At 28.9% G+C, this 13090-nt stretch overlaps 1 protein-coding gene across 11 annotated transcripts; it reads left to right on the forward strand.

Annotated features, from left to right (window-relative positions):
* Positions 1-492: 492 nt before the first annotated feature.
* LOC145972173 (uncharacterized) lies at positions 493-12633 on the forward strand. Of its 11 annotated transcripts, none has more exons than XM_083100520.1 (7): positions 493-1222; positions 1444-1530; positions 6863-6909; positions 7030-7354; positions 8002-8235; positions 10390-10625; positions 10869-12633. In XM_083100520.1, exons 1-7 carry the CDS (start codon positions 1152-1154, stop codon positions 11093-11095), a joined length of 1227 nt encoding a protein of 408 aa, XP_082956646.1. In that variant the 5' UTR covers positions 493-1151; the 3' UTR covers positions 11096-12633. The 11 variants fall into 11 exon arrangements, with proteins under 11 accessions (XP_082956646.1, XP_082956653.1, XP_082956652.1 ...); XM_083100527.1 differs by lacking the exon at positions 6863-6909 and adding an exon at positions 1693-1811 and having other exon boundaries at positions 498-1215; positions 10869-12631; XM_083100526.1 differs by lacking the exon at positions 6863-6909 and adding an exon at positions 1693-1811 and having other exon boundaries at positions 498-1208; positions 10869-12631.
* The last annotated feature ends 457 nt before the right edge of the window (positions 12634-13090 follow it).

The raw sequence follows: 13090 nt of genomic DNA on the forward strand, positions 1-13090 counted from the left end.
AATTTATTTTCTTATTTTCTATCCTAAGATAATTTAAAAGTAATTTTTTTTAATGAAGATGTCACGAGAAGATGTTATCTGTCATATTGAAATTAGCATATATAAATATTGGCTGTGTGTTGCATTGCATCAATCAGAAATTCATGCATATTTTTTGAAATAAATTAGCAGTTAATTTTTTAAGCAATGATACATATTTTTCCATTCAATAACTTTTTGCAATTTTATTGGCAATATTTTTATTTCATGTATAATATTATAAAAATCGATTATATACAAACATTTGTGAATACATTATATAATACGATTATATAATAAACATTTGTGAATACATATATACATTCATATGTCTATAAATGTACACAAATTTATGTATGACCTGGCTCATATATTATATAATATATTTGATATTATAAAATATAAATTTTGCTCGATGAAAATGAATTTTTTCGAAAGATAATACATAATACAACACTAATTCATATTCACGCGCTTCATAATCTTATATTTATATTTTTTAAAAATGTGAAAATGAATAGACAGATTACATCAACAGATCGAAAAATATCGCAGACTTGTAATGTAATGATCAATTATGCTTTCACTAACATGAGGAAGGACCATTTCGATACTTAATTTCGTGTAGAGAGAGAAACTTTGTGTGGGAAGAACGAAGGTGGGAGGACTTTTCTCTTCCGTTTGTGTCAAACGAGCCATGCTATAACTCTCACTCACTAGACGTACGTTCTATTCCCGCAAAACGAAGTCGATTTTCGTCGACCATCTGTCGACGTTGGTCAATTTGCAACAGTGACTCGGGCTTTTCCGGTGTGCAATGGCAATTTATATGAGCAATCATAATTTATCGTCAGTGAATAGTGAAGTGCAAAAATTCCAAGAGTCTAGACTTCCTTTCAGCGAGATTGAAAGTGACGAAATTTTAACGCGAGACACATCCGCGAGTGCATTCGCGCGACACTTACATCCGATTCGACGATTAGAAATATCTTCCGTGTTTTATTGTGAAAGTGTCGTGATATCACGTGCCACTCCTACCTCATGCATTCGAAAATAGATTTGGACATGCATTATGTAACGTAAAATAAACAAGGTTTCATTTACAAATCGCATGTTGCAGTGAATTGTGCTAAATGATCCAAAAACCTGTGCTAAGTGTCTTAATGACTGACTTTCTCATACCAGTAAATGTAAAAAGTACCTTGTAAATAAAAAATCGAATTTTTAACTTGTTTCACAATCGCGGATTATAATTTATAATATATAAATTATTTTTTTTTAAAGAAAAAAAATAGTTTCTTTTCTAAGTCAAATATACATCAAAAAAGATTATTTGGAAAATTTACAAAAGAAGTTATAGAATATTTTGTAAGAATTTTAAATTTGATCTCTTTTCATCGTGCGAAACATATTTTGTTTTTACAGAAGAATACATTGTATAAGACAGCATCCATTACGAACTGTATGTGGAAGGGAAAGAGAAAGTGGAAGGGGTGCCTTTCTCCAGAGGAGGTACGATTAAAAACCTGCTTCAGAGAGCTCCTCTATGTAGCAAGGACTCTAAATATAGTTAGTACAATATCGAGACTTGCAAGAACAACATCTCGCAAGCGCACAAGAAATCTTGTTCTATTATTCTATTCATCTAATCATCTTTTATCCTATCCATTGAAGTCAGCGCTGCATTGCAAGAATCATCATCCAAGTATTATCCTAAGTATTATAGTGCTCTGATGTCAAAACAAAAGTGACCAAAATGACAGAAAAGTTACCGGATAATGTTTCTGTGGAAGGTCAGTTATTTTGTATAAAAGAGATGATTTTTAATTGCGATAGAAAAGATTTATCGGCCACTTTCAATTTTTTTATTACACGAGATGTCTTAGAATGACACATTAATTTCAATAATTTAGTTTCTTTGATTAATTCTATTTTTTTTAAATTAAAATAAATTTTTTTATTAGATTTTTAATTTGTGTGAGATTCTATTTTATATATTTATATATTTATTTTATATATTTATATAATTTTAATTGTATATCTACGAATATATTATATTTATAAGTACATGCATGCAATATATAAGAAAGAAAACTATTAGTCTAAGAAATAGAAAACATAGCAATTATAATAAAATGTTAATTATGAAGTAACACAAGAAGTTTAATATAAATATCATTAGAATTCACCATTCTATTTCAAAGTTGTAATAGACAAGGTTGTAGATGGAAAGAGGTTCAGAGAAACAGTTTTTTTCTCTCTTTTATATATTTACTATGAAATATTATATAAGACTTTCGAATCGTATGCTAAATTATATAATAAATGATCGAATAAATGTCGAAATTTATACAATAAAAGCTTTTTCTTCGGAATTATCAAAAAATATCAAAACATATTATATATATTTGTGCAAAACAATGCATTATTATTATTATAATTCGCACTAATCATAAAAAAATGATAAAAATTATTACATTATTTTGTTTTAATTTAATTAGAGAAAACAATTAGATGATTATTAGAACATTTATAAAAAATATATTATATTATAAAATATTCATTTAGAAAATTAATATGGAATTAATACGCGCAAAGTCACTTATTTACTACAGGATATATGTTTAATGACACAGGTACAACAGTAAGAATTTATGTAAAAAAGATTTCCCTTTTGTTTTCATCTTGCATTGAAAGAACCACAGCTTGTCTAATGAAAGTACGAATAGAATGCGACCTCAATTTATATTGACTGGTATTTATCGCTGCAGTACTTGTCCCATTAAAATTACGGAATGCTAAAAGAAATCACACACTTGTAAAGTGTGAATGAAAATGCTGATCCAATGAATAATTCTTTTAACTTATGAATTCTTTTAAGTTTGCGAATGAAAACAATTCGATGAACTCTAACTCTTTTAATTAGAATTGGAAAAATTTCTTAATTGGGATAACTTTGAATTTTGAAAGTTAAAAGATATTTAATGAAATAAAATGACAAAAACAATATACGGTCCGGATGATAACAAAACGCAATAAAAAAGAAAGGCTAAAAGATCGTGGCGCAAGATGTTAGAGCGTAAGAAATAGAAGTAATAATAAAAGACTCTAAGTAAGATACATAATATATTAATAATCAGTTAGATATCAAAATACATACGTACGTTTCGATCTTTTCAAGATCCTTTTCAATGTTCAAGAAGTCGTTAGAAAATAAACAAAATTAAAATTTAAAATAATAATAACAGAGCGCGATTAAACAAGGACAAGCGCGATAGGAAACAAATAGACCTTGTGTACAATAATAACGGTCGCAAAATTTAAAACGCTAACAATTGATGTAACGAATGAAAGCGCATAGACAGTTAGCAAACTAAAAAACTAATGTCTCGCCATAAGCTAAATTTTCTGAAAGAAGGCCAACGCTTCACCTTTAGACATGGTTTTGCCTGGATTTATCTCGATTCTCTGTTTTCCATCTTTGTAAGTATCTAGCTTAGACTCTCGATTCCGCTCTAAATTAATTTGTTCCCATGTCTTTTGCATAATATTATGTACATTATTCGCTTCTATAACTAATGTTTTCAATTTTGTTAACGGTTTTTTGTGATTACTTTTATGCTTGATATGTGTTTCTTTGTTTCTTGATATGTATTGTTTTCTTTCTTTCTCTTGTATTTTTTACATAGGCATCTACCTCGTTCATCGATTAGGGGTTCAATTTGTTTCTACCGACTCTTTTGTGGATCTTCTATCCGGAGAGATTCCTGAATTTTTTAAAAAAATTTTTTGATCAAGCTCAATTTTATCCTTACGACTTCATGACTTATTTGAAAAGATTTGGTGACTTTTTTCATCGGGGGATCGTCACATAATACAAATTTGTGGAGAATAATTTTCACGTATGCGGTTTTATTGCGTCTTTTTTCTGATGAAGAGGTGAGCGTTGGTCTTCTTTCAGAAAATTTAGCTTATGGCCAGACTTTAGTTTTTTAGTTTGCTAACTGTCTATGCGCTTTCATTCGTTACATCAATTGTTAGCGTTTTAAATTTTGCGACCGTTATTATTGTACACAAGGTCTATTTGTTTCCTATCGCGCTTATCCTTGTTTAATCGCGCTTTGTTATTATTATTTTAAATTTTAATTTTGTTTATTTTCTAACGACTTTTTGAACATTGAAAAGGATCTTGAAAAGATTTAAAAAAATAGATTTAAAGTCAATATGGACCCTGATAATAAATGCAAAGTACACTTAAAATTTGCATAAATTAATAGTAAATTGCAAAATATTTGCTCTTACAAATTATAAACTGAAATAAAAACTAAATTTTAAGTGTACTTTGCATTTATTATCAGAGTCAATATTGATTTTAAACTATTTTTTTAAGCTTTATTAAATATTCTACACGTTGTGTGTGTGTGCATATCTAGCCAATTATGTGAATTAACAGAAACTGTTTTATAAAACCATGACTGGTTTTATAAAACCATTTTTGCAAGTCATAATTTTTTGAGTTTATGATATAACATTTATTATCAGAGTCAATATTGATTTATGTAACATTTGCTTTTCAACGTTATTGCAACATCATATTAACTATTATATTTCTGATTAAGTAAAAGAATTCGATCGTCGATTGCGGTCGACGGGTTAAGTAAACTTGTAATAGCATATTTATATGATATTTTATTTAATATGTTTATATTGATATATCAATACAGGCTAAGTAAATTTTAGAATAATTATTTTTCTCGTGTTGAACTCTTTATTTATTTGAGAGAATAAAATAGAGATTTATAAGATTTGTTTATAAGTTTATAAATCCTGCGTTCAAGAAATTTGTTAATTATACAGAATATATCAATTATATATATTAATTTCATTCTCATTTATCATGTAAAACCTTAAGTATTTTGAAATGAAGAATCGCATAGTCTTGACCTTATATATTCATGTTAAGATAATATTCTATTTTATGGATAAACATTGCACAATATATGCAAATAGTAGAATATCTAGATAGTAAAGTTTCCATTCGAGAAATGAAAATTTAAATGCTGAAGAAAAATTCAATGTCAGTGTATTATTTAATTATAATTTTATAATTTTATATATATAAATATATTCCAATTGATGTAAATTTTTGGATGATTCGTCAATGCCAACTCTTAGCATTTTAACGTTTTTAAGGCTGTAATAAAATCAAGATGTAGTAATAAGATATAGTAATAAACGTAGTAATATAGTATAAAGCTATAGTAATAAGTTTTTAAATTTTTATAAGATTTATACATATATTACTTTCTTTTAAAACATTTATTGAAAAAAAAATATATGTATGATAATATTAAATATTTTTAACATTAATAAGAGATAGTTATACGACTGTAAGTTTTATAATTATTTTTGCACGGTAATTAAATTCATTCTATTTTTAATTGTTATCCGAGAAATAATCATATCTTGCCATATACATTGCATAGGATGTACGCGTTATGTCAGATTGTTAAAATTCTGAGTTGTTTTGATTCCGTTCACGTGCACATCCACAAATGTCAACGTTGATTTCGGCATTTTTACATGCAAAACGTGTTCTCAATCGCGACTTGTGTTATCGCGATCGTACAACCTCGTTACACGCATCCTCCTTGTTCTGCCAAGCGTGGCTTTTAGAAATATCATTATGTGATTCACACACTGGGTGATTCGAAAGAAATCCCTTTAAAATGCCTGGTCAAAAAAATATATTTATATTTAAATTAATTTTTTTTAAATAAAAATATTGGCAGAATCTACAAATTGGGAACAAATAGCATATTTTTGTTAGCATCTCATACAGCACATGATATTATTCGAATATTCTACACCTATACTGTGAACATACGTTACAGATGTAACATACTGAGAACATTTCCATAACATCCTCTTGTTGTATATTATTTCTCATATATTCTCAGAATATACTTTGAATATCTCTTATTAGTATATTATTTCTCGTATATTTTCAGGATACTCTATAATATTGCATGTGTTTCTTCTTTTTGCTGCTACGCGCGCTACCAAACTCATACTCAATTTTTCATGAAATAGACATAAAGGACTGGTACTAACATAAGTTCCAAAGTTTCTTCTTTTATTCTTTTTAGTCAGTTTAATTTATAATAAACTTTAAATTTAAAGTAGTTTGTCTAATAATCTGGATTCCTTGTTGGAATTCAGAATATTAAACAAATTATTTAAAATTAAAGTGAGAAATAATCCATTTACTGCGTTTATTAAAGTATTTCTATTGCCGAGTGTACTTACATAATTGTACATATTCGAGATTATCGAGATAAATATTTCAATAAGAATCATTTAATAAACACTAATAGGTATTTTTTAAACGTTTTATATTTATCTATTAGAAATAACATTTTTATCTGAAGCTTTGTTTATAAAGTAAATAATTTCACATTTTTATTTATTTTTTACATGAAGAATCTATTTTTTATTCTACATACAATCCAACTGTCTTCTATATTCATATATAATTTATTAATGTAAAAATATGCTTAAGATATTCTAAAAATATACTCGTATATAATTTATTAATGTAAAAATATGCTTAAGATATTCTAAAAATATACTCGTATATAATTTATTAATGTAAAAATATGCTTAAGATATTCTAAAAATATACTCGTAATATACCAAGAAATATTCTGAGTATATATTGACTAGATTTCTAAGGCAGACATAGGAACATCCTTTGTACATTCTCAAAATATCATAATACGTATATCGAATATTAGTGGGATATACACAATCTACGTTTGCGATATACTGAGTACATATTCAGGATCTACCTGTGCTGTATGGGATTATTATGTTCGAATATGCACATGCGTGAGTTAAAATTTATAAATGATAATATTTGGAATATGACAATTTTTTGCTAGATTGTTTTAAATTTTTAGATTGTTCTAATTTTCATTAGAAAGCATAATTTTTTCGATGAATTTCTAGACGTAGCAGAGAAACGAATGCGCATCATTCTTAAGGAAGGTGCTGAGACTCCGATGAATTTCGAATGTGTAAAACCAGAATTACCATCGTTCTACGATGAGAAAAAATTTCGACTTGGGCAGCAAGCCTTCTACAATAATATCTTTTCTATGATGATCGCGAAACTTTGCGGTTTAGTATCTCTCCTGGCAATTTCGACCATACTTAACGTAGTTATGTTCACCAAAAAAAGCGGAACTCCTTGTTTGGCTTATCGTAGATATGCATCGACAGTTCTTCACACAATTGTATGGCATAAAAAGGATCCTCACGGAAAACCCAACGAGTACGTAAGACAAATAAGTGAACATGAAATTTCGCAATACAAGAAAAACAAAAGAAAGAGATTTATATTAAAATATAAAAGTAATAAATAAAAATTATCTGATTCGAATATGAGACATACGCGATATATTATAAAGTTATAAATTTATAAAATTGCTAATAATGAAAACTGTTGATACGATAATTTTATAAACACATATAAATCTACTTTATTAATTTTTATAAAATTTGTATAATTATAATTTTTATTAGTTTTATATAAAATAAACAGAATTAAAATAATTAAAGTAATTAACGTTTTCAAAAAGAGATTGCGTACATCTATCTTGACAAAAATTTGGAATTGTATAAAAATACAACTTTATATAAATGTGAGACTTTCAACCTATGTAGCAAATTATTTAAATAATTATTTAAACAATTATTTAAACAAGTATTCGAGTAATTAAATTTGAATTAAACTTTAGACGTTGATATTGAATAATTCTTTGAGAATATATCTTATTAATTAATGTAAATAAATAATATTATTTATATATATCTTTTCAAATATTTTTCTAACATAGTACACAATACAATGTACTTATAAATTTATTTCTACCTCCTTTATGGTACATATGTATATATAGTATCATGAACTCATTGTAGATTCTTGGAGTCCTTGAAAATCGTGCGGAGAAAACACTGTGTTGCATTCCGGCAAAGTACTGAGGCTGGCGTTCATAAACCAACGCAATTGGATATGGCACTCGCTCAGTTCGGATTCATCGGATATACTATGATAAGCGGAGAATATTTAGGAATAAAAACTACTTCTGAAGAAATGGAAGGCGTAGTACACCTCTGGAGAGTCATCGGGAGCATGCTTGGGATGGACGATAAGTCGGTATCTCTATTTGTCTTTTATTGCGTACAGTAAGATAATGAAAATGTAAGCAGAAGCGAATAATTGAAAAATTAAATTATTATTAATATATATGTATATACAGGGTGTTCTAAAAAGGTATGTCAAAAATTTAAGGAGATATTCTTCACACCTGAAGGATGAAAAAATGTTATATGGACATAGGTGCGGAAATGCTTATTTCAGGAGTTATGTTGAAAATACTGTTAGCTGTATTACTTACACAAGGAAAAATTTACGATTAATTATTGTAGACGACAATCGTTTAATTAGGCTTATTTACACTTGGTTTTAATGTGACCTTGAGTATGTTACAATAAATGTTGAAAATGTTTACCATTTTCCTGAATAGAAGCAGTGACACGTCGATTCACGGACACGTTCAAAAATGCCCTTTAATGTTGGAGCTTCTCCTCATTTCAGCCGTATTAGTCGTGATTTTCTGAATCAAACTTACGGTGATCGGTGGATAGGAAGAGGTGGATCTACTTTGTAGTCTCCACGTTCCCCGGATCTCAATCCGATAGACTTTTATTTGTGGGGACATTTAAAGACAATCGTACATGCTACACCAGTGCGTGATATTCAAGATCTTCGTGACCGTATCACTGCAGGTTGCGAGACAATCCGCTGTACGCCAGGCATTTTTGAACGTGTCCGTGAATCGATGCGTCGACGTGGCACTGCATTCAGGAAAATGGTGAACATTTTCAACATTTATTGTAACATACTCAAGGTCACATTAAAACCAAATGTAAATAAGCCTAATTAAACGATTGTCGTCTACAATAATTAATCCTAAATTTTTCCTTGTGTAAGTAATACAGCTAACAGTATTTTCAACATAACTCCTGAAATAAGCATTTCCGCACCTATGTCCATATAACATTTTTTCATCCTTCAGGTGTGAGGAATATCTCCTTAAATTTTTGACATACCTTTTTAGAACACTCTGTATATATATATATATATATATATATATATATATATATATATATATATATATATTAATAATAATTTAATTTTTCAATTATTCGCTTCTATATATATATTGATGTGATATAATGATGTGATATATTATATATATACAGGGTGAGTTTTATTTCGTGTGTCAATCTTTTTATCATGCGGGAGATTATCGACTGCATAATAAATTGATCGGTACATAAATGTCAATTTTTTTGATCGACCGTATCGAAGGTTCGAATATAATGTGTACAATAATAATAATAATAATAATAATAATAAATACGTAGCTTTAATAATAATAATAATAATAAATCCATATTACATAAGTTCAGCTTTTAATTTGCTTTAATTTTACACATTATATTCGAGCCTTTGATACGATCGATCCAAATAATTGACATTTATGTACCGATCAATTTATTATGCCGTCGATAATCTCCCGCATGATAAAAAGATTGACACACGAAATAAAACTCACCCTGTATATATATATATATATATATATATATATATATATATATATATATATATATATATAATTTATATTATTATATTATTATATATACGAGGGTCGTTTGATAAGTTTGAAAAAGCAAGTAAAACACATTATTTTTGGAAAAAATCTACGTTATTTCTCAACATAGTCTCCATTGAGGTCTATACACTTGGTCCAACGAATTTCCAATTTTTTAATACCGTCGGAAAAATAGACTGTCTCAAAGCCTGCAAAATACTCGTTGACGGCGACAACCTCCTCGTTCAACGAGAATTTCTTTCCACCGAGCTAAATTTTTAAATTTGGAAACAGGAAGAACTCGCGCGGAACCAAATCCGGAGAATAGGATGTGTGGATGAGGAATTAATTCGAAATCCAATTCGTGTAATTTTGCCAATTTTTGTTTTTTTTTTCCATTTTTGTAACAACAGCCAAACCACTCGCTTCAAATGACTATCGAACGTAAACAACGCGTTACTTTTGCTTGAAATTTTTTTTGGAGGGGTACGAAAAAGGGAACTTTACAAGCAACAAGTCACCAAATGGATTGTGACGCAATTTCACGGAAATTTACCAAACTTATCAAACGACCCACATATATATTGATTATATATATATATATATATATATTGATGTGATGTTCATAAACATTTTTTTGTTCTTCTAGATTCAACCTTTGCACGGGAACAGTTGAAGAAACTCGCGCTCTTTGCCAAAAAGTATTGGAAGATGTGTTCATGCCCTCTCTGACGAAAAAGAATGAGCACTTTGAAGAAATGGGCAACGCGATGTTGCAGAGCCTCTGGCCCATCAATTTCAATATTGAACCATTAGCATTCACAGCATTCACACTTTATCTGGCCTCTTCGACTGCGCGTAACAATAATCACTCTATCGAAATAGGTAGTTCTTTTCAAGCTCAAATAAAATTTTTAAATTTTGGAAAAGTATGTGAAATTAAGAAAATGAAATAAATAACAAAAAAGTTCACTAAAGTATACATACATACTCTTTCTTCAGAAAGGGGTTTTTTATAACTAAAAAATAAATAGTATTGATTTTAAGTATAAGAGACGATAAATTTCTAACATTGTAGATATATACAATGTATCATTTACACAACAATAACATAAAATATATTTTCAGATACTTCGACCATGCCATTTTACAGCTGGTACCTGTTCAATCTGCAACACTTTGTGCTGAAATACTTAATGCGACCTAGTGCTTGGTGGTCTTCAATTTTCCGCGCATTTTTTAATGGTTTAATGCGTTTATCGATCTTCTTATTGGAAAAATATCCCTTTCTCGCTTATTGGAAATTTGGAAAGGAATATGCTAATGTTAGTATTTTTCATTATCACTTCGATTGAATACTTAATCGAAATAATAAGAAGGATATCAGTTTTATAAAATTCAAATTATGAAAGATAGGGAAAGATAGGGATGTATGTGGGAGGAGGTCGGACGTGTCTTTACGCCCATTTGATCAACGAGCGACAGAATCCATCCGTGGCAACGGCATTGACGCATATCCTGTGGAGAGAGCATTCACACATTCTTCAGCCTAACGAATAATTGCTAGAAAACAATATTCGCAGACTAGAAAAATATGTGAGGCGCAAGTGGCTGGATCGGGAATCGAACCCGAGTCTTTCGCTTTCCGGGCAACTGCTCTAGACCACTGAGCTATCCAGACCTAATGCTGCTTTTTAACACAGTGATATGCGACTCCAGAGCGATGTTGGTATCTCACTCGATGGATGCAATGCCGATTGCCACGGAGGATCCCTGAAAGGTCGCTCGCTGACCAAATAAGTGCCGGTGGAGGTATTCGCGTGCATGCTGGCTTCCGACTGGCCTTCCGTATGAAACGGCACCGACGAGCACAACGCCGTAGAGTGACCACATCCCCCAAGATCCCTCTAGTATATACTAAAATCCCCACTGTACCAAATAGCAGTGGCGGATGGACCCTAAGATAGGGCCGGGGCAGGCCTCCAGAGTAGTCGCCCGGCAAGCGAAAGACTCGGGTTCGATTCCCGATTCAGCGACTTTCGGCCCGATATTTTTCTCGCCTACAACATTACAGGGGGGAAAAGAGGGATAATAATTAAAATAAAGTCTCGAATTGAGAATTATTTTAAATTTGCTCGTACCAAGAAAATTTGTGCCCTGTGCACACAAATAAGTTTCAACGAAAACTTAATTCTCGTTGAACTTACGCACTACCATCCGCGTTTGGCTCTTACTGCCCGTTTAAATTTAAGTTTATAGTATGTTTTAATATACAGAGCCTAATTTCTTATAGTTATTCAAATTATGAAACTCCATGTAAAAAAAGATCTATGATATGACATGTATATAATAATAGTTAATTTAGTATTATATACGTATATAAACAGGGTAAAGATTGCTCATCAAGAAAAATCATATTTTTTATACAAAAAGAAAGAAAACGAAAAAATATATATGTATATGTCGACATTCGTGTTGAGATTATGATCGAGATGATATTGGAAAAAAATAAAGAATTATTGCGGCCTTTAAAAGCTAATATGAGAAGAAAGGCAGCCAGTAACGTAATAAGACTTGTAATTATAATAATTGAATTAACAATACAATTATAATCATTAAGATAAACTATATTGAGACTTAATATAACTGCGTAATATATAAAAATAAAAAAAATATTCAAGACAATGTTAGTTACACTCACTTGCAATAGTTCAAATATTTTTTCAGATGTTACATACATAACACAATGTCCAAAATATATATTTTTATAATTTTACGGTGCTTAATCATAAACCATATTGTTATTACTTTAAATTTTTTAATTTAATGATTAAGATTAATAAGCAAATTATTATATATACTTTTGAATCTGATTATTAAAAATGTATAGAATATATATAGGTTTATATAATTTTTTATGTAAAATATTTTTCAATTAAATAAATATATTTGGACAATATATTTTAAAATATAAGTAAAAATAAAGAGAAAATTTGCTTGTACATGCAATATTTTATAAGTAAAAATGAAAGAAGCTTGTCTGTGTATGCATAAAATATATGTTCTAAAATGTGATCTACTAATAAGAAAAAAAAATTATTTTTATAAAATTATTTTTATAAAATTTTCTACTTTGCAAAAAATATGTCATCACAGTTTAATCAATATAAAGACATTTTGCATCTCTAATTAACATCAAAAAAATAAAAATAAAAATTCTGCGTAAAAGGTTCTGAAATTATAATAAAACTTAAAAAAGAAATAAATTAAATTGATTAATATAATGTCTAAATTTTAGTTATAATTTAAAAAATATTCTTATATACAACACATATATTGTATTTTATATT

Source organism: Camponotus vicinus, unplaced genomic scaffold (genome assembly GCF_025532165.1).
Source record: "Camponotus vicinus isolate PSW18456_S1 unplaced genomic scaffold, iyCamVici1.0 SCAF_5, whole genome shotgun sequence".
Lineage (NCBI taxonomy): Eukaryota > Metazoa > Arthropoda > Insecta > Hymenoptera > Formicidae > Camponotus > Camponotus vicinus.